The 22817-nt window shown below is 39.0% G+C and overlaps 1 protein-coding gene across 2 annotated transcripts in view; it reads right to left on the bottom strand.

Moving 5' to 3' along the window:
- prkg2 (protein kinase cGMP-dependent 2) overlaps positions 1-22258 on the bottom strand; it is a 34336-nt gene extending 12078 nt beyond the window's left edge. For both annotated transcript variants that reach the window (XR_006398624.1, XM_044332211.1), the window contains exons 1-7: positions 22049-22258; positions 20716-21232; positions 15665-15831; positions 9051-9164; positions 6911-7016; positions 5110-5173; positions 1269-1346 (exon numbers count right to left, since the gene is read on the bottom strand). Coding sequence is in view for 1 of the 2 variants with exons in the window: in XM_044332211.1 (XP_044188146.1) it covers positions 1269-1346; positions 5110-5173; positions 6911-7016; positions 9051-9164; positions 15665-15831; positions 20716-21221 (1035 nt within the window). In the remaining variant the exon portion in view is untranslated. The remainder of the gene's footprint in view (positions 1-1268; positions 1347-5109; positions 5174-6910; positions 7017-9050; positions 9165-15664; positions 15832-20715; positions 21233-22048) is intronic.
- Between the last annotated feature and the right edge of the window lie 559 nt (positions 22259-22817).

Raw genomic sequence — 22817 nt, 5'->3', positions numbered from 1 at the left:
TGAAATTATATATCTTGATGGAGGTCACTTCCCACCAAGAGCTGCTAACTATAATGTCCCATGATGGTCTAAATGTTTTTATTAACACTTTTACTAATTTTTGAATGTAAAAAAAAACAGTGATCAGCACCAAATATTATTTAAATTAATTAAATTATCAATTTTAGTATTGGATATTAGTCAAACTTTGTGCCTACACTGCAATCTCTTGTTAAGAGATAAATTAAGTTTTAGAAATGAAAAATTTAAGTCTAAAATTTAGGAGTGAGGACATTTTTGGTTCATCCTCACTTCTTCATTGTTTAATCTGGTTTTATGTTTAGGATTGAAGTTGGAATTAGTCAGTGGAGGAAAGTAACTAAGATACTCAGGTACTGTACTTAAGTACAATTTTGAGGTACTTGTACTTTACTTGAGTATTTCCATTTGATGCTACTTTCTGCATTTCAGAGGGAAATATTGTACTTTCTACTCCACTACATTTATTTGACAGCTTTAGTGACTTTTCAGATGAAGATTTGACACAATGGATAATATAACAAGCTTTTAAAATACAACACATTGTTAAAGATGAAACCAGTGGTTTCCAACCTTTTTGGCTTTTGACGTCTTACAAAAAGCAGTGTGTAGTCGGGGTCACATTTCAGATGTCTATGAGTTGTTAACAGCTCCACCAAATAGTGATTTTTCCCTCTAAACTTCTCACATGCTTTCATTTCAATAAATGATCCAATATTTTACCAAAAATCAAAGATTAGAGAAAAAGTCCAAAAATTGAAAACAGACTTGTGTATCAGAACTTTGTTTTTTCTTCTTTCCTCTCCCATTAATCATCTCACCACTCCTAAGATTTATTTAGTGATCCTTTGGAGGGGCCCAACCCCTAGGTTGGGAACCACTGGACTAAACTAGCTAACTGTATATAAAGTAGTTGAAACTAGCTCCACCTCCAGCAGCTACAACAGTTACATGCTGCTCTAACACTGATGCTTCACTATTAATAATCTAATGATGTCATATATAATAATATATCAGTCAGAGGGACCAAACCACTAATTTTACTGCAATACTTTAACTACATCAAGCTCATAATACTTATGTACTTTTACTGTGGTAGGATTTTTCATGCAGGACTTTTACATTGTTGTATTGGTACTTTTACTTAATTAAAGGATCTGAGTACTTCTCTCATGAGTTACATTATGTGCTTGTGTGTGTGTTTGTGCAGCTTGTTCATGTTACCTGTTAGAACTTGTTAAACACGTTACCTTTCCCTGTGCGATGATGTAGAAGGTGCTGCCCTCCTCTCCCTCCCGGATGACGTACTCTCCTTTGTCATAGTATTCCTAATGTGCAGAGGGGGAGAGGGAGGAGGAGGAGGAGAGGGAGTAGGGTGGGAAAGGGGGGGAAGGGGGCAACAGTCAGAATTGAAGCATTACATTGATTTAACCATCGACCCTGCCGGTCTGATTCCTGGTAGCCGGTCCCCTGCGGGATGAGAGCTGAAGTTCAGACATCAGTGATGCTCTGTCATTCACAGCTTCTCAAACTGCTGACCCGGGGGGGGTGGGGGGCATTATGAGGGGTCAATGGGCTTAATCAAACATGAAATACAGGTCAATAGTTTGTGCTACTTATGATGTTTTTAAAGTTTGTCATGTGGACTTTTCATCATTTGGATTCATTTTATAACTACCAGAGCTGCTATAATTACTTCCTTTATCACGTTTTTTTTGTTTGTTTGTTTGTTTATTATTAATCAATAATTAATAAACTGGTATTCAGTTGGTTTCAATCTGCAACCTCACCTCTAGATGCCACTAAATCCTACACACTGGTCCTTTAAAGGTACCCTATTGTGTTTGTTTTTACCACTAGTAGCACCATGGACCTATGTTGTTAGGAGTGGTTGCCTGTTTTGTTTGTATTGTGCATGTGCAAAAGGATGCAAATGCACACAACACAATTCACATCCTGCTGTTGATTTTATGTTATTCCACTGAACAAAGGTTGGTGGTAGTAATGAGCCAACAAACGTAGCATCATGTGCTTACAAAGGCAGTGAAGAAGAATGAAAGTGAAAAATGCATTCGGCATGTTGAGGGAAGCTTTAATATTCTCTGAGCAATGATTTAGAGCAGTGGTTAAACCTGCTGAGGTTTCCTGCGATTATAACAGACACCTATCAGCCAATCAGAAGAAGCCAGTATATTCTATGGGAAAGTAGAGGTGCTGCTCATTTGCACACCACAACACAATCCAGTTACGGAAATGAAACGAGAGAGTCTTTCTCCGTTAAGAAAGTCTCTTTCAATGTTTAGTTCAGCCTGACAGCTGACATTAACCTGAACAACACTTTGAAATATTCCTGAATTAAACACTGAGGCACAGTATGTTCTCTCTATCCGGTGAAGTGCCATTCAGAGACAGATGCCTCTACTTCATGCTGTCAGTCACTCTCTCTCTCTCTCTCCATACCAAACCTAACACACCATCCCAACCACAGCACTAAAGCCAAGTGGCCAGAGCTTGCCAGATCTCCTTCCATTTTAAAGCTTTTAGGCGAAGACGGGGGAAAGTGCAAAGAATGAAGTTAACCAGGATGAAATGTTCTCTGGGACAGATGCCTAATTCCCGCAGCTGAGACAACTGTCCACGGCTGTAATCCATTTGACTATAGAGGATCTTGGCGAAAGCGAACAAACAAATCAGAGCAACCACGCGTAAACATCCCTGCTGTGTTTACTGTCAAAACTCTTGACACAAGTGGCATTTTCCTTGAGCGTCCGAGCTTGTTTACGCCCGGTTTACGCTTCAGGAGAGCCTAGTTTAACACCCGTCCGTGACAGCGGAGACAACATGCCAAGGTTGTGTTTATAAAGACTGTCTGGATGATACAGGGGAGCGACAGCATTTGAATGGTGTCTCGGGTTTGTTATACCCGGCCGATGAGGTTGAATCCTGAACCTGAGCCAAACATTTACCTTTTCAGGGGAAGTAAACGGGACATTTTCATTAAAAAAGCTTAAAAAGCACATCTCTCTCCATAAAATACTTCAAGTACCCTGACCCCAACAATCACATACATCCCCTTCTGACTTATCTCTACCATCAGTTTACTCTGATTGCTCTGCTCATGTCAGTGTTGGAAAAGTGCCACTTATGCACCGCTGTGTGTGTTGAGTTTGGCTGCAGTTGTCCTATTTTCGGCGACTGTCAATCGACCAGTCGCAGCACATACTCAAACTACATGTGTCTCTCTACTACTAGTGGCAGAAACACTAAAAAAAAAAAAAAAAAAAATAAGGTGACAGACAACCCCAGCAGTCTTCAGCAGCCCCAGGTGGGCTGGCTCCTTGAAAGCATCATGCTGCCTTCGAGGAGCTGATGAAATATCGAGAGTCATGACATGAGCGTGTATGAATGATTTAAAAAGAGCTAAAATATGACAAGTGACATCCCCAACCTGTAGAGAAGTGATTTTTTTCAGTTGAATTTTTACATTTTGGACTATTATTATTTTATACATGTTTATACAACAACATGTAATCTACATGGTCCACGATCCAGTTAAGTGTCTGCGTTTTGTGCACATTTAAGACCAGAAAAATAAAGCATTCATGATTTGTACACACTCTTAAAACGACCTGCAGTCATGCAAATAATGACTGTCCTTGATAAGTAGCAAAGGTAGAAGTAGTGTGATATTTTACTGCCACAAAAAGTCTAACGGTTCGTTGCACAAAGCTTTTGCGCAGCGTCCTCTGCTGCCAAAAAAAGCTTTATAAAACTTTTTTTTTTTCACATATGCAGTAGTGCTCCCCAACACCTATAAACAGTTCCCCTTTAACTTTGAGTTATTCTAACTCATGAGACAAAAATCTTTTTTTTAGCTGAAGCAGGTTACTGGATCTAAATTTTCTGAACTAGTAAAGGCAGATGGTTAAAGATGAAAGAAGAGGAGTCACAAAGCAGCAAGCTAATCTCCCTACTATATAGTTGTTAGCTTAGCTAAGCTTCCAAGTACAGACTATTCATTGTAGGCAGCAGCTCTTGGGTTGTTGCTTGTTAGATTGTGTGATGACAATCTGAAGTTATAACCATCTATATTTTCCTCCTTCCTCCTTCTTTGCCATTGAAACTTTCCACTTCAAATTCCTATCTGACTGAAAACCTGACAGAGAACCGTAAAAAAAAAAAAGGTACTTGAATCCCCTCATACTCTCTCTTTCTCTCTCTCTCTCTCTCTCTCTCTCTCACACACACACACACACACACACACACACACACAGACACACACACAGACATATTATACAGGAAAGAAACACACACACACACACACACCAGAACAAACCAAATTCCATTTCCCCACTGTTTGACAAGAAGCTTCAATATTATCTGGCGGATTCTCTACGAACATCTGCACCGCTATTAGGTTACATCCGCCCCCCCTGAGACGCAACAGAATCAGCTCCATTAGAAATGACTGAATAAGAATGTTCTCTCATTTGGAAACTAGCAGGACGACCAACGATTGTGTGAGGAACGTCCTTGAAGTTTCCATTGTGACGAGATGCTGAGGAGGGCTGTTTTTTTCACCCGAAGCCGACAAGCACCGCTCCGTTTTCTCTTATTCTCCGTTGAAACACAATGCTTACGGAGGAGAGATGTAGTAAAGCATTCTCAAGCGTGTTTCAACATACACACACTTTAACACACTCGTATGTTCTCACACCAAAAGCCTGTCACTCGCACATCTTTAAGAAATCACTCGTTCCCCATTTGAATAAACACTTTCTGGGGCCTTGGTCAAATAATTATGGTAACAATATACAGCGCCCGGCGATGACAGGAATAATATCGGCTCTGTTCATCAACAAGGTAATTTGTGAGGTCTTGCCGACTGGAGGTAGAAAGAATATGCTGACATGCAGTAATGGTATATGGCCAAATGGTAATGATATTTTGACAGCAGCTATCTGCAACGCTGGAGCTCCCATGAGCTTCCAGAGGGTTGTGCAATACTGAGGCAATACAATGAAAAGTCAAATTGTCCCCCCCACCCCCCCAAGTAAGGAAAAAAAAAGATAGTTTGACAGAATAACTTACCACCTCGAGGCAGTCCACTATTTTGCTTAGCTTGTCGTCTGGTAGATTAGCCAGGAGTGACACACTGACAGGAAAGACAAAACACAGATGATGAACATTAATTTCTGAGTATACATTGTAATACAAATTACTATAAACTGGATGGCAAGGCCTTTTTATGTAGAACTACATCTCCTGTGTCACAGTAATCAAGTAATGCCCCGGCTTTAGACAGTGTAACTGAAACATTGTGCATTTGGTGTAGTTATACAGTATGATCTGGACTTGGATTGCCTTTTTTATGACAGTAAACATATTAATAAAGATTTACTACTATTAAGATCTACAAGTAGAGGTCTGGGCAGTACCACTTTTAGCCTCTTTTAGCCAACAAGCTCACAAATAATGAACATATTTAGCAGCTAAAAGCCAAATATAAACAGTACCAGTCAAAAGTTTGGACACATCTTCCCATTCACTTGTGTGTCCAAACTTTTGACTTTCTACTGTAGGAGGTGGAAATCATCCAAACCAGACTAAAAAAAGAGCTAAAAAGAGGGAAAATAATGGATTTAGATTCATCAGGTGGATACAAATATGTCTCCAGTGGGATGATAATGTTGCTCTGCGTCTGCTGGATGTGTAAATAAGCAGTTGGTTGAAGAAGCAGGAGTGATAATAACTTGCTAAACCAATAGTATATCATGTCGGGGTGTGCCCGAATACAAATACATTATTCGGCAAAGCACAAATAGTGGGTTTTATACGAATATTTGTTTCATACAAATATTTTAAAAATTATTTGTTGAGATAAAATGAGCTACTGACACAAGTAAAGTGCTCCCAAGGGACTCTCCATAACCTGTTGTTCCCCTTCTCCTAACAAAGTTAGGTTGTAAAAAATAGGCAATAAATGAAAAATACAAAGCAATAATTGCCTTTGAAGTTCCTTCTACTCGTTACACAGTGTGCTGTCTCTGTGTTATGGGTGTATAAATAGGAAGAGGTCTGTCTGCAATGAGGCGATGAGTAAAGTTTTAGCTCAGTAATCAGTAACTTTCATTCGAATACAAATACAAATAATTTTGCTGCCTCAACAAATACAGATACAAATACAAATAATGGGATCTCTGCACATCCCTAATATCATGGCCTTGTTGCTGTGAGTTTATCTGTAAATCTCTTCGCCCTTTAGTGGTCCAACATTGCTTAATGCAGCATTAAAGGTAAGTATCATCGTCATTTTGCTATAATGACTAATTTCTCTCATCTTTAAATATCACAAGAAAATGACCTTGTTTGACTAAATATTACTAAATACAAAATTAACAATCTACATTACTATACAGGATCCTTAATTCTGTTATTTTACCCAACAACATCCCCAAATATTAATTATCTGGACTAGTTTTTTGTTTTTGGACTATTTGGCCAAATAGCTAAATCTGAAATTGGACCTTTACTACTATCTATATTCTATCAGTATCAAGATTTGTACAGTGATGAACTGCCAAAGTAACTTGTGAATTGAGTCCCATTTTCCAGCTTTTGGATGCCAGGTGGTGGTCATTTCCCACAATAACCATGACATAGTTTGATGTAGATGTTTGGTAACCATATTTCTGCCATATCTTCAGAAAAACACTTGTTCCTAATTGGCAAAGTCCCAAAATAGAACATCAACAACACACATGTCATTCTTTGCCTTTATATCGCCCATTACTTTTTTTATATCAGGGGAAAAAACTTGTGGTGCATTGTTGCTTACAAGAATCATAGCAGTAAGATTATGCTAGCTTCTTGGCTACAGCTTGAGGCTAACCTTCGGAGGAAGTTGCGGTACTGTTCGTGTCGCGTCTCAGCAGTCCTCCTCATGATGTTCTGAAACACCTCACGGTCCAAAGCCCACGTCCGGACTTTGTTCACCGCTGAAAAAACAACATGACATCCATCAATACTTCTACAGGTTCTGACCTTTAAATGAAATACTACTTGACCTGTGCCCCTGATTAGTAAATACTAAAGTGGCCACAGATGTTTTCAATAGCAGAATGTCTAAAAACTTGTAGACTGATTACCGTGTCAGAGACAAAACAACAGATGAACATTTTCTCTTATCCCTCCCTAATCTTCCTCCCAGTTTTCTATCTTAACTCAAGCCCTTTATCACTGCAAAGAAATAACGTCCTTCTGTTTAGACAGATGGACAAAGACGGCGAGAAAAACATGTAATCTGTCTGCTAACTTGGTGGTGAGTCATATTAAATCGACAGAAATTAGGAGACAGGCCTTTGTTGGTACAAGGAGGAAGTGGTTGTGAAAGTTTGACATGAAGCGGTAGCAAAGCCAGATAACAGCTAACAAGAGAGTTTCCCTTTATCCACTTCATCTGTTATCATGTAAAACCCACTAAGAGAAACTTGTCAAACTATCAGTTTTTCCAGTTCACCCTGAATATTGAGGTCAACTCGGTGTCCCTCCCCCCCAAAGGGCAACCAGTCAATTACTTGGTTAAATATACAAACCTGGACAAAGAGCACTCACATACATGGTATGCGCTCTCCAAATGCCGAGGAGGTGAAAACCAATCAGAATGCAAAGCTGTGGATATCATGTAAAGCCTTTGTCAACACACCCATGCAAAAGCTTGTTTACTTCGGTCTAATGACTTATCTGATGCTCCGTCTCTCACTATCAGGTGATTCCTCAGCTTTTGAGAATTCACTACAACTAAGATGAAGGTCAGAGAAGTGTCAGATTACATTCAGTCCACAATGTTTTGGGGGGGCATATAAAAGAATATGTTTATTAAGTACTGGAGAGGGTGGGAAACAAAAATGACTTTAGTATCTTTTACCAATGGGAACAATCAAAATTCAGTAGGTGGTAGCTCTTTTTAATTTACCTTAACATGAAGTTTAGAAAATGCAGCTGTGAGAAATCAAAGTAATCCACATCATCTACACAAATATAAATTTTGCCCTTCTCTGCCCTTGTTTTCTCACCAGTAGAAGCCTCCAGTGCAATAACGAAGACAAGAAACCCTCACTGGCTTCCCAACTAGAAAACACATCATGTCACATTTGTTGGAGTGCAGCCTCCGATCAATCGAACTATCGACAGCCTGTTAAATATTTCATTACTTACTTTGAGCTGTTTGCTTGGGTTTATGACTAACCCACAAATACAGGAGTGGTGAAAAATGAGTTTTTTGAGGGGGAGGTGTATGCTGAAAAATAGACAACTGTCATCTTATTAAACTTATTGAGATGACAGTTATCTACTTTTAGGCGTACCCTTGTCCAAACTCAAACATTCTGAGAAATATGAGAGAGTTAGATATAAAGATCTACACCACTTTCATGTCCGTGCATTAGGTAATATATGGAGCAAGAGTCAGGACGTGTTTAGCCTAGCTTAGCATAAATACTGATAAAAGGGAAAGCAGCTGGCCTCAAAGGTGACAAGACACTAGGAAGTCACTGCTCCTGGTTCTTGTCTCATGTTGAATTCTTGGCTGACATCTTCTGTGGAGGAGAATAATAGCCAGAGCCTTCTTTTGTATCTAATGGAAAAATATATATATTTATATATTTTGCATTTTTTAAATTTCTGATCATGTGTAGGGTGCCAAACTTTATTGAGCAAAGTTTTGAATTTGGTAATAGCATGATGCATCTGTGTGTATTCGCACTGAGGAGAAGAAATGGGACACGGGATTAGACTTGTGTTACGTGACGTGTGATCATCTCTGCCACAAGGTCACAGATTCAATCCCTGCAGCAGTCAGTGTGTCCATCGTCAGCCAACAACATGGACACACTGACCACTGATGCTGACCACTCAGTCATGTGCAGTCAGTCTGGATCAAAGCGCCAGCCTGATGCCTGAAATATAAAAGAACAATCTGATAAGGAGAACTTCAGTTCTGCCTTCAGTGCACAGATGAAAAAGTCTTTTACCTCGAACTGATGCAGTCCGTGTGCAGTTGTACAGAATGGCTAATTCTCCAAACGTGGTCCACACCGTGATCGATGTGAGCAGTTTGTTATGTTGAAACACATCCAGCTTCCCATCTGTAAATATGAAGCAAGGAAAATCAATAGCTTTTTGAAACCTACTTACATTTGGGACACAGGAGAAAAGACAGACACTGGCTACAGGCACAATCTAATGACATTTAAATTTCATTCTATTCATTTAAGACAGGAAAAGATCCTTTGATTAGTACATCACAAAATTGGACCAGCTGGTAGATATGGTCAGACTTTTGTAAAATACAAGATGCCTCCTTGCAAACAAGCAGGCGTATGGATCCTGTTACAAAGACAGATACAGAAATAAGAACAGACAGTTTTATAGTTTTAATAGCCTCTTTACAGTATTGATTCTGGAAGGTATCACAAAAATAATAACTCCTCCTGGGGCCATCTCTGCCAAAAATGTATGCTATCTGCTTAAAAAACAGAACACAATACCTCCACTAAAATGCTTAAGCCTTTACATAAGAAAATGAAAAATAAAATCCCTCTCCCTTCTTCCTTTTCCCCTCTCTCCTACCATCTGTACCCTCCAACTGTTAGCGTAATGCAAGATGTGACATGTATTTTTAGGCTTTTGGTCTGCCAATGACCCTGAAATGAAATCATTTGCAGCACAAATTATGAGTCAAAGACTTCATTAATGAGATTACAATCGTTGGCTCCTGACGTCTGTGCGATTATTTCAAGGGGTTTCATTTGTGAATAATAATCACGAGCGGTTTTAATGCCTTAGTAACTATACGCATATGACAAAAGCAAAAGCTGTGTTGGATTCAGTTTTAGTGGTAAAATATCACAGAGTCATTGCTCCTTCTCAGTTTTACATCACAATTACCTGCTTTTTTTAATGTATTGTTTAAAAATATATCTTACAAATTCATCCTTAAACATCTTACAAATATTTTTTAATACTTTAGGGAGGTATTCAGTCATATTCGGACTCATCTGACTGTCCAAAGTGACCGCTCTACTGGAGGCACTACATTTCTGACCTGTTACATTTTCCCATCCAGGCAGGGTGGGAAATCATCACTTTAACACCAGACAGCAGAACAAATACTGGGACATTTTGTCTGTGATTGTCAAATTTCACTTCACCACCAGCCACACTGGCCTATGACCCACCATTGTTTAGAAGCCATGTGGTCATCTAAAAAAATTTAGTTGCCTTATAATTTTGAGAAAGTTGCTGGTGAGGTTTGGAGGTACCTCCTACAGAGAACAAGTAAATAAGTGTGTAAATGAATAGGTAAGTAATTAAATAAGTACAAAAATGAATAAATTGATAAATAAATATGTAATACAGAGCAGGGTTATGGTGCCCTTTAGGTCGGTTGCTTGTACACTGTGTCTGGGTGCCTGGATGAATACATTTGTATCCAAAATTAACTTCTTCACTCTCCTGCCAAGAGCTGGTAAACCAGAGGAATGTATTCTGTATACACCTGCCAAGAATACTTTTCACAGGCCAAAATAATTATAATCTACATTTTTCATAGAATAACATTAAGCTAGTTAACCATCCAAACAACAGGGAAATAGGTACAAAGGTTCACAAAAACTTTTGGATGGTATTGATATGTGTTGAAGAGTGTAACCAATCAGGAGTTCTTTGATTTGATTGGCTCTTGGTCAGAGCAGTTGTAAAGTAGCCAGTAAGGCAAAGTTTGAGAGCACACAAGGACCAAATATAGACATCTCAAAACACTACAGGTCGGTGTGGCAGGTGGGTGTGACTTTTCTGCCAAATTCATATTTTTTCTGTTAAACCTACAGTCAGCAGTCACTCTTCGTACCACAATCTCTTCATAATTAACTCTCCTACATCATTGATCACTCATCAAATGTTGCCAAATCTAAGCTACACAGGAAAATAAAAGGACAAATATAAATCCTCAAGTTGAAATCAGCACAGAAGAATAGATACTCATCATTTCCCAAGGTTTCTACATGATCTGCTTGTTTTGTCTCCTTAGAACAGGACGGTTTTGGAGCGTTGCAGTGAAAATTGCAGCACGCTGAACTTGTTAGTTGCAGAGCGTCTGAAACCGTTGCCTGAGGTCTCAAAAGGCCGACCTTGTCATATCGCCAGGTGCAGTTTTAGAACATAAGGACGTAAAATACAGCAGATTTCTGGACAGAATCTGCACCAGTCTCAAACCACCAACAAAGGCATAAAGGTACATTTTAAGTTGATTCCTCTTCCCTAATACAATTTTAGCATTGATATACTGTATTATGATGCAGATACAAAGCCATGGACACATGAAGCAACCTTGCTTCTAATCCGTCTAATGAAGCAAATGACTTTCAATCTATAAAGAAAATAGAAGTGTGGAAAAAAGGTAGCAGTAGAAATGCTGGATACGACTTTGGAGCAGAAGTTTTTTTGGTAATGAGGCAACTTGAGGATATTTGCTATGTCTGGTTTTCTATTCTTAGATACAAAACAATAGTGAATAACAAGAAGAAGACTGGGAGTGGCGCCAGCAGCTGGATCTTCTTCTCCTCAATAGAGGACCTCCTGGCTGATGATCCCAGTGTGGAGCCGGTCCAGACTGTGTCATCATTTGCTGGTGATAATCATTTCCATGTCATTTGATATTTTTAATTGTGGAAATTTTTTTAGTGCCACATCAACATGAATTAGCACAACAGATGAGTTGAGTGCAGTTTGTTGATCAAAAATAGAATATTACCTTCATGCATTTCTAAAATCTTATATATCTTATAATATTATATATTGGATCTCTGCTCCAATGTTGCCATCTACGTTTACTGGGTAGCTTGGTGGTGTTGCTAACAGCTTTATTTGATCAGGTAACTAGAAGCTTGGTTAACTGGATGTTTGAAGTAGCTTTGTTTGTACATGGCTCTTGTTTACAGTAGATGCAGACATGTTTGAGTCCATGTGAAAACAGCAAAAGGTATTTGTCGAAGGAAAGTGATGTTTGATGCCTTGATCACTACCATTTTGATTTTCTTTCCAACCAGGATCTTCATCAGACCCAGTTCACAACCTAAGCCATCAGCAGAACGTGGCAAAAAGAGAAAACACAAAGTCCACAGTCTGAAACACCCCAGTGGTTTGAGCAGCATGTCACTGAGCAGAGGAGGCAGATGTTGGAAGTAATGGTCCTGCAAAAACAAGCAATGGAAGTGGCGAGTGAAAGGAATGACATCTTAAAACAATTTGTTACTGCTTTAACGAAATAATAGGAAGTTATTACCATGTTCTGCTGATGGCTTTGGGTCTATTTTGTTTGTTTAATGGTATGATATATCTACCTTGGTGTCTTTTTATTCAGGATTTGTTTTCTTTCCATTCTTTTATGAAACAAAAACTTCTGAACGTTTAGATGAAGCACACAGAAGTAGTTAAACAGAGCTTAAATCATCCTAAACCCAAAGTAAAGCAAGTTCATATCTTTTTCTTTCACCTATAGTATTTTCAGGGTCTACTGCTTGACATTCATTGCTATCCACATCTTCACAATCCTCCATTTGGTGCCCTTTTATTTCAGTTGTCTCCATTTCCCCTTCAAATGCCTCCAATCCTTTTCAATCACAACTGAGCTGTGGAGTGTGTTGAATTTCATTTGCCTCTAAGATAAGTGTCCATTATCTCTTTTTTGGTGTGATGAGACATGCTAAGTGGGTATGCAGAGTCTCTGCACAGGTGGTAGTCACTTCCCATTACATCCTAGAGGTGGCAATATAATGAGCACTTCCAAAACACCCTGGCATCATGCACAGACCCCAGCCAACCAGTGTACACATCAAGGAACATCATCTCTAATGCACACACTGCCTGGAGTTGAATACTTGCATGTCTTTCCCTGTTAATCTAACTGTTTCTATGGAGTGCGGGTGCTGGGATGGGAATGTGTGCACCATCGATCGCTCCAATGACTCCAGGGAAGCCAGTTTTGTCTTGAGAGCCATTTGCCAGGTTGGCAGGCTCGCGTCTATTCACACAGGACCTTGCGAATGTCTGAGAAAACATAATGCAGGGTTCCTTTTGACATGTCAAACCGGTCTGCAACACCTCTGAAGCTCTCTTGTTTTGCCAGCAACCGAATGGACCGCAGCCATTTATTCAGGGTTCTAAGGTTAAGTTTACCAAGAAAGGACACATTTTCTCGCAGAGAGTGTGTGGAAAAGTACTTGCAGCATTAGTTTATGGTAGAAGTTTCTACTCCTCTATGATGCTGTAAAATAAGCTGACACAAATCTTGCTATAATGGCTGTTGTATGCACACCGATGCACATACTGCTATATACATTGTGGGAATTGCAGGTAAGTAAGTATATTGTTTGCACGTGTTTATTTTATATCAAAGGCAGAACACCTCCAATAATAAGAGCACAAGCATATAGATCCGGAGCTTATTAAAGTCTGTCTAAATGTCATTTAGTTATTAAAATGTTACTAAATGATGTTCTCTCCTAGGAAGGTGTGCTAGGTATTGTGATTAATGTAACAAATAAATATACTGTAGGCTATATTTAAATTATTATTAATTAAATTATTTTTTCATAATGTTTTCTTCTCCACTCTACACCTCTAAATATATAATGGTAAATATTACAATATACGATCAGGCGTCTTGAGGTTCTTTTTGCAAATTATATCCAGTCTCGTTGTGAATCATTAATCTGAACTGGCCTTTAAAGAGGTAATACGATCAAATCATCTGACCATACACCTGATTAAAATGCTGTTTAATAAAGTATATATACAAACTTTAAAGTGTTTTAACTTGATAGACATATCACAATAAACTTATTTAAAAATACATTAATTAATTATTGTTTGACCCCTAAAGCTATAGTTTGAAGTATTTTTCAGAAGTTAAATTACTGCCAGTAATGCTGTAGTTACTTCCTGTTTACATTGTGTGCTTGTTTTTCAGGCACTTAATCATTTAATCAATCATTAAACATTTTGACTGTCGCCATCTTGGATTTTGGAGCCAGAAATGACCATATTTGGACAAGAGGGTGGAGCTGACCCTAATGCTAGCTGCTAGCTTGGCAGCATTTTACGTTTATCGTCTATGGTTAACTGTGATAATGGTAATGCTAATGCTAGTTTTGGCCAGAGAAAAACTAGCTTAAGATAAAATGTACTTACCAGAAAAACTGAGCAGCTGACTCCTTGAGTCTTTCAGAACAACCGAAGGCTGAACTAGACTTTTTTAAGCAACCAAAATGTTACGGTTAACTTTCGTGAACTGAACACACTAAAATAGTGACGCTATAGCTACACTGTAACGTACATAACCAACGTTGTCGTTACGTTGCCAACGTTGATAGCAACTTGTCAATCACAAGGTAGCCACACCCTAACGCAAACCCTGCTTTATCATCTATTCTACTCTAAATAAGACCATAATTTACAAAATGAACATCATGCTGTATTGAAGAAGACTTAAAACAAGCGACTGAGACCATAAACTCATTAGGAAACTGTTTAGTGAGGTAATAAATCAAGTGAGAAGTAGGGTCCTTTTCTCATAGACTTCTATACAATCGGACTTCTTTTTGGAACCAGTGGAGTCGCCCCCTGATGGTCATTAGAAAGAGTGCAGGTTTAAGGCACTTCTGCATTGGCTTCACTTTTCAGACCCGGAGCTACTTGTTTACTTCTAAATTATTAGAAGTTGGATGTATCAGATCTGTCAGAAAAAATCCCAGTTTCCCAGTAATTATTACAACTTGGAGGTTGACATTAACACTATTTTGAGGTTGGAAACTTGTAATAATGGTAACTCTGATATAATCTGCAGGTTTTCATTCCAATCAAAGACTCCTCCCATTGATTAGAGGAACTGATCAGTGAAATCACGTGCTGAGGTGACTGGATGGAGTGAAAACCTGCTCAGTGCTCTAGAACGTCATGCCATTACTGCTTCTTATTGAGCGTCACGTCATGTTTGACCAAAATGGTCAAATGGCTGTGTTCAAAATAATAAAATACTCAATCAGTACTGCATACTGCCTACTAAATGAATAATTAAGTATGTTGTTGCCAGAAGACTGTTCACACTGCAGTTTACTCAAGGAAGACAGTCATGTGATGCAGTCACATGACTGTAGCACATGACTGATTGCAGCAAATTTCCAAAAAGGCGTTATTTGGATAAATGAATCACATATTGGAAATCTAAATGGTTACTTTCTTGCTTGAACAAAGTATTAAAACTTAATAAAGCCTTTTAGCCTGACTCAAAATCTCCATTCTGGGGCATATTTTGGGGCAGTTGAGTATGGTACTTAGAAATTCTTGCTAATCTAGTATACGTCTGGGCATTTCTCACATATACAAAATCCACATACAATGCAGTTGGAAAGTACTACATACTCAAATTGACGTCATACTGAGTATGCGATGCCGAACACTGCTTATGCAACAAGACTAATCTTCAGAGACTTCAGGTTTATCAGCCAATGTAAAAAGTTCATTTCCAGATCTTCTCCTAATTAAATTCCAGACTAAGCAGAAGATGATCAAACAGGACTGTTGCTACCTGCCAGGACGAACAGATGGTATCCAGGCTCTCCCTGCTCGATGACGTACTCTCCCTGCTGATAGGTGCGCTCATACATGCACTCCACCATGTCTTTGATCTGCTGCAGCTCCAGCCTCTTCAGGTACTGGTTCTTGTTCAGAGCATCAGCCAGCAGTTTCTTCACACTGTCACAAACAGGAGAAGAGTTAGAAAATGTAAATTCACAGAAAGAAGTGGGTGCCTTTTTTTATGAAGTGGAGATGTTTGTAGGTTTATCTTTGTGGTTTTAGCTTGTTTTTGTCAGTGAGGAGAGCAGAGAGATATTTGGGCAGATTCAAACTCAGGACATTTAATGAAGTCCAATAATTTTGATAATCGATTTCTTGTTTCTATAATTTTTTAACCCTCCTGTTGTCCTCGGATCAAATTTGACCCATTTTCAAATGTTTTTATATCAGAAATATGGATTTCTTTCATCTAATTGCCTGAAAATCCACACACTTTGTAAGTAAAAGTAATGATCACTACTTTCATTGAATTTTGGGTGTTTTATTAAAATTTTAGAGCATCTGTGGACTTTTGTCCTCTCGAGTCAAAATTGACCCGGGAGGACAAAAGTTGCATGGTCGACTGGAAGACAACAGGAGGGTTAAAGCAGAAATGTCTCTACTTCCAGCTTTTCATTTGTGAATATTTGCTGGTTTTCTTTTTCTTTTATGACAGTGAATTGAAATCTTTGGGTTTTGGACTGATGATCGAGGAAAACGAGCAGTTTGAACACATCAACTGATGGATATTTTTCAATATTTTCTGATATTTTATAACCCAATTGATCAATAATGAAAATAACCTTTAGTTTGCGGCCTTACTTCTTTCTGTCCCTTCTTTTTTCTCTTTCGTTTCTTCCATCTATCTTTCCTTTTTTCCTTCTGACTTCTTTCAGTCTTTACATCTTTACATTTTTTCCTTTTTTCTTCTCTTCCATCCTCTATTTTTCCGTTTGTCTTTCTTTTCTTTTTCTTTGAATTTCTTCCTTCCTTCATTCTGCTATTTCTTTTTTCCTTCAAACCTTTCTCTTTCTTTCTTTTTTACCTTTTACTACTTTGCTTCCCTCTGTCATTCCCTCTTTATCTCTTTATTTCCATCTTTTCTTCCTTCTTCTCTTATTTCTTTCCTATTATTCTTCTTCCCCTCATTCTTTCACACAACAGGAGAACAGTCCTCTTCACTATGTGTACTTTTACTTTGCTTTTTCGATTTTTTTTCACATTTATTGAGGTCAAACTTTTAAAGCGGAGTATTCGCTAATGGACCATTACGGGTGGAGTATGTTTTCATTGTAGTTTCGACACTTGTTTTCTGTAAATGAAATACTTCAGGCACTTCTCCCTCCACTAATCGCAGGTTTATGGTACGTTCCTGAGCCCGCTGAGCCACCGCGACGCCCACATCCACATTACTCACCACGTTTTTTAGTCTGCGTGATAAATATTTTGTCTCCTGTGAAATGATGACTATTTGCAGCCTCTGGGCTCATTCCGACAATGAATCAAGTAAAACAGCGAAAACATAAAATCATGATGAGCTGTCAAAGTTCACCGTTGTGGATTTTAACAGCTGCAGAGTGAGGGGCCGTAAGAAGAAGACATCACTTCCTTCGGGGAGTTGTAAACCGAAAAGGTTAAGAACCGAGGTTGAATGCAAACTATAGATCATGAGACCCGGTCGCTGCTCGGGGAGGTGACCGGTGCAGGTGGTGGGTGGTCTGTTTATCCACCTTATCGTGTGTAATAAATTATCACTTTGGGCTTCATAAAATGAGAGCAGATGACATTCAGTCCTTTATTTTTCAGCCCACGTCTTTTCCTCCCACCTTGCTGTGTCATTACTCCGCCAGAGTCTGCAATGTGTTACGCTGTCATTCACATTCAAGATGAGTATTCAGTTTCAAAGGGCCAGTCTGCATGAGGGTACCAGACAGCCTCATTTACATTAGTTTTGGTTATATAATACATTCTGGGCTTATTAGCGACATATGTTTTAAACATGAGGAGCAGGGAGACTTATTCACTGCCTGGGCTGTATTCATGTTGTATAATCTGATGAACACTTGCTGTGACAAAAGGCAATTTGGCTTTCATGTTGGGAAATCTAACAAGACTTACTGCTCTCATGAAACAACCTTGTTGTGAAGCTTGTAGTTGTGTAAACAGTGAATGATGTGACATGACATGAGGAGCCACACATTCAAGATCTGTTACTTAGATTTGATGGAGAAGGATCTCTCTATACACTCTGTTTAACAAATGTAAAACATCTTATTCATCATGTTAAAATGCAAAGATGACAAACACACTCAACTCTCAACGCTGAAGGAACAAAGCACTCAATCGCCAAATCAAAGGAGACAATAGTCGAGGAGATGTGGGCAGCATGTGTTGATTGGAGTGTTCAATGTAAATGAAAAAGCCGTGATGATAATGATGATGATGATGATGATGTTGTGTTTGTTTCCATCTGCCTGGATTCTTCACAAACTCTCATCCCTGATCCGGTGAGGAGATTTTCGGGTTTCTAAAATGTCTCAGTGAAAGCTGAAATCAGTCTGATCTAAGACAAAAATCCTTTAATCTTTAGACACATTGTGAGGTGGAGGATCTAAGGATAGTCGATGCTGTATGTTGTGCACATTGCAAAGCTCTTTAAGACGAGTTTGTGATTTGGAGCATATAAATATTGTAAAACTGACTTGACAGTTAAAGAGATAAAGGTTCTTATACTGAAACTTCTTGAAACATCTTCAACACCAAACAGCAAGTCCAGAGTTTGTTACTTCTAAATATGGTCAGACCTGAATATTCAGCTTTTCTGAACATTTATGACCGTATATATTCACTTGTTATCATGTGACCATCACATGATAACCTGAGTCAACTCACTGGATGCAGAGTGAGGGTCTCTGGCACCTACTTCCAAGGTGCACGGAGAAGGGAAATAAGTCTAGAAAGATGAGATGAGATGACCCTGATGAAGGCCACAAGCCGAAACGCGTCGGTCAACTAATAAAGTTGTTCCTCATACTACAAGTGTTGTGGGAGTTCTCATCTTTCTCAACTCACTGGATGAAAACGGTTGAAAGCTCCGAAAAGCTGATATGAAAAGTAGAAATGAGTAAAACATAGGCGAGTTTATTGTAGAGTAGTTTCTAACTCTGAGTTTCAGTACTTCTCACAAATACACTTAAGTTGTTCTGATATGCCGTGAACGTTTTCAGCTGGCTCGCCTTAATCTGAAGTTGTTTCCAATATATCTATATATAGAGGGGAAAAACAAGACTTCAGGCACTCATGCGTGGAGCAGGAACAAAAACACTAGGATTAAATCAAAAAGCCTTTATTCAAAACATGGCTACTCACAATATAAACCCGACCGGTTCAGTTTTGACCTTAACGGTCTTCATCAGGGTACAAAACGGTGAACAAACATCAATCAAACATTCTATAAACTTCCTGATTGATGAGTGAATACAGGTGGGTGAAAGCAACAGACCACAATGAGAAGCCATGTTTATGATGTCTCGTCTTTATAAAATGTTTGCTTGATGTTTGTTCACCTTTTTGTACCCTGATGAAGACCCTTAAGGTCAAAACCGGTCAGTTTTTTATTGTCTTTTTAACTTAATCTGAGTGTTTTTGTTCCTGTTTCACACATGAGTGCCTGAAGTTTTATTTTCCTTCCATGTGATGACCCTTTTCTTCAAGAGCACCTGCGTTTTTTTCTTGAGTTTTATATGATAAAGACAGTCAGCAATTAGTCATGTGACTTATAAATCACCATAAATACAAGGCATACAAAACAACATTACAACCATCATAAATTACAGTACTTGCTCTTAATAAATAACAAAAGGTTTATAAGAATACATGCAAGAATTGCAAGAAAAATAGTTGTCTGAAAACCTTTTTGGAATAAAGCGAGGTATACTGGTGCAACGGGCTTAAGTTAGAAGGTTTTTAGAGTAGAACAGGAGCTTTAAGTCACCTGCTGGATGTCCTATAATAGTCTGAGCAAAGACACACAATGTGTCTTAACAGCCAACCTACAGAAGTTACAGTAATACAGGCGGAAGGTCTGATGCATTGCGTTATCTGTAGATGTTTCAGTGCCTGCTAACAGCCAGTAGGGGGCAGACTTACTGTGTGATGTCTAAATTAATAAATCAATTACTGTCTTCATCTATTCGCATGTCAACGCTTGTCAAACACTTCAGTAAGACAGATCTCTGCCTCTTCGGTTGTTATTTGTTGCTTTTTTTGCACCGTCTTGATTTTCTCATCATCATCTCAGGTTCTGAACATCCTCTCTCTCTTACGGCTTGAACTATTAAAGTCTCCATGAGGCAGCATTTTGAGATCAACTTACTTCCTAAATTTGTTATATTTCCTGTCGGGGCGGGACATACTGTAACACAGACGGGTACTATAAATCAATAACAGTTAGAGGAAAGATAATTTTATTTGACAGGCGGTTGTTGGAGCTTTTGTTTCATTGGAGGAAATTTGGATTTATGCCTGTTTATACCTGCTTATAAAGAAATATCTTATTCTGTTCTCTTCTAGTCACATATTTTGTAGGAAATCACTGAAATAATTAACTATATTGGACACATTTTCATCCATGTATTGTAAAATGGATATTGTGGCCTGCAAAATTTTATCAAACCACTTTCAGTCACTTTTTTGAGCTATTAATCCATTTTAAAGCCATTTTTTGAATGAAATGCATTAATCCTGGACATCATATTGACAGTATTCTATGTCAAATACTTCTGTTTCACAGTCAGTCCTAGTTTACAGTCACTGACCAGAGTTTTTTTGCTCATCACATTCAAATTTTTTTGTCTCTTGCCCATCTTCCACTTACCACCCACTCCTTCTGCTGCTTGCATTTTTAAAAATCACCTACCAGGCTGAGATGGACTGAGCCTGAGGGTACCTTCATGAACCTTTAAAAGGCTCCTGTCTGGACTCCTTTTGTGTTTTAAAGCTTCCTGAAGAGAAACATCTCACCTCGCATCCTTCGGTACCCGGGCCTTGTCGAAGGAGAACTTCGGCAGGCTGCTGGATGTGGGTTCGGCTGACACCCCGGCTTTGGCCCCTTTCCTCCTGTTGAGGTTTTCCTTGATGCGGACGCTGAGGTTGGGGCTGCTCTTGCCGCTGGCTTTGATCGAAGGCTGCCGTGATGCCAGACCCGCCGAGGCTCCGCTCTGGTTCCTCATCACGTCTTGCAGCTTGTTGAGCTGGATGCACTTGTTCTGCAGCTCCTCGCTCAGCTCGGCGAGAGATCGCGTCTGCTTGGCCAGCTGTTCCTGGAGAACTTTGATCTGTTGATCTTTGGCACAGAGCTCCTCATCCTTCCTCTTGCCTTCTCGCTCTAGTTCCTCCACTCGGGCCCTCAGGGAATCCATGGACGTGTTTTTGAACCCACCGCCATCTTTGTGAGATCGACCATTAGAAGAAGCACCGGAGCCCTCTGTGTGTTTGTAACGCTTCGATTTCATCGAGCCGTTCCCCATCTTCTTATCACCTGAGGAGACAAGACAGATTCAAAGTCAGTATTTGTTGAAATGATTGAAAAGATATCGAGGGGAAGTGAGTTTTTTCAACAGTACTGTGACATTTAGCAGGAAAAGGTCTGTTTGTAGAAGCTGGGAGTGAGGTTTCAAACAAAAGAGCTGACGCTGCGAGGATAGAAAACTGGAGAGAGAGCGGATCAGTATATAATGGTCAATGAATGTGTCTCCCCCATTTATTATTCAGAAGGCAGGAAGTATTACATTACATCAACAGTCACTCCCTATCTGCTCAGATTGCAGCAGAGAAAGGAAAAGCTGTTTGGGAAGCTTATCATAATAAAAAAAAAAATACAACTCTAACAGTGTAATTACATTCTAAAAAAAATCATCTTTAAAGCATGTTTCTGTCCACATACTGAGAGAGTACATGAGGGGAAAATGCCAGAGAACAATCCTGTTTTTGTCGTGTGGGACTGTCTCCCACTCACACATACAGTAGACTTCATTCATCACATTCCTGCTGGGATAGTGAGTGGATGTAAGCTCGGACTATTCTGCCATCATCTATGAATCTTTTTGGGAAGATCTTTAAATATTTTTCTTTTGTTTTGATGCTTCAACTCTTTTGAAATAAAAAAAGATTTACAGGTAATATATAATATCCAGCTGTATTAATACCCCCCCATAACATATATCTCGTGAAGGCTGTGAAAATGAATTCCGTTTACAAAATAACAACTACATCTCGTGCACCTGTAACTTCCCGATGCCTCGTCATTCTTCCCCCCCTGAGATGAGTCTAGTTTGGAGCAGATTTCAGTTCTCACCTGATCAGAGCTCCGAGCCTTCAGACGGTCGTTGAAGACTGTTTAAGAGCAGAAATGATGTGTTAGCATCAGTACAGAGAGACGGGGTCTATCTACAGCACTGCTCGCATCCTCTCCTCCCTCTCTGTCTCTCTCTCTTTCTCTCCCTGTGTCGCGCGCTCTCGGTCTCTCTCCTCCTCGGCTGAGCGCGTTCTCGCTCGCGTGCGCGGCAACCGGGTATGATTGCCAGGTCAGGTGTACACGACGTGGAGCCTAATCTACAAAAAAAAAAAAAAAAGAAGGAGAAGAAGAAGAAAAGTCGTCGACTGAGAAACTCTTCACTTTACGTCCAAATAAACTTTTAGGATAAACATTTTTCTATTGGTTGAGAAGAAACTGAGATTAGGGTTTGTAGGCTGTGTGTTTTATTTTTATTTTTTTTAAATTTAGGCATATTTCTTTATTTTTATTGCAACATAGGCACAAAACAGTTGCACAAACTTACAGGGAGATAAAAGCTTCAACACTGCATGAATCAAGAGGCACAAAAGCAAAATTATGAGCAAAATTATAAGTGTTGGTCCAAATATAACTATAAAGACAAGCATACAAACAAAAATAAAACAGACAATAAAATAGTAAAACTTAAAAATAGCAGTAAGAGGAGAAAAAATAGCACATAGCTATATATATATATATATGAAGCTATATGAATCCAGAGGTTTAACAGATGTCAGTAATTAATCTATTTCTGTAAAGAAATGAGGCATGTTTGCTTCACCTCTCAGTT

The sequence above is a fragment of the Thunnus albacares genome, chromosome 2 (assembly GCF_914725855.1).
Source record: "Thunnus albacares chromosome 2, fThuAlb1.1, whole genome shotgun sequence".
Classification (NCBI taxonomy): domain Eukaryota; kingdom Metazoa; phylum Chordata; class Actinopteri; order Scombriformes; family Scombridae; genus Thunnus; species Thunnus albacares.
This window is presented reverse-complemented; position numbering and strand designations above follow the sequence as displayed.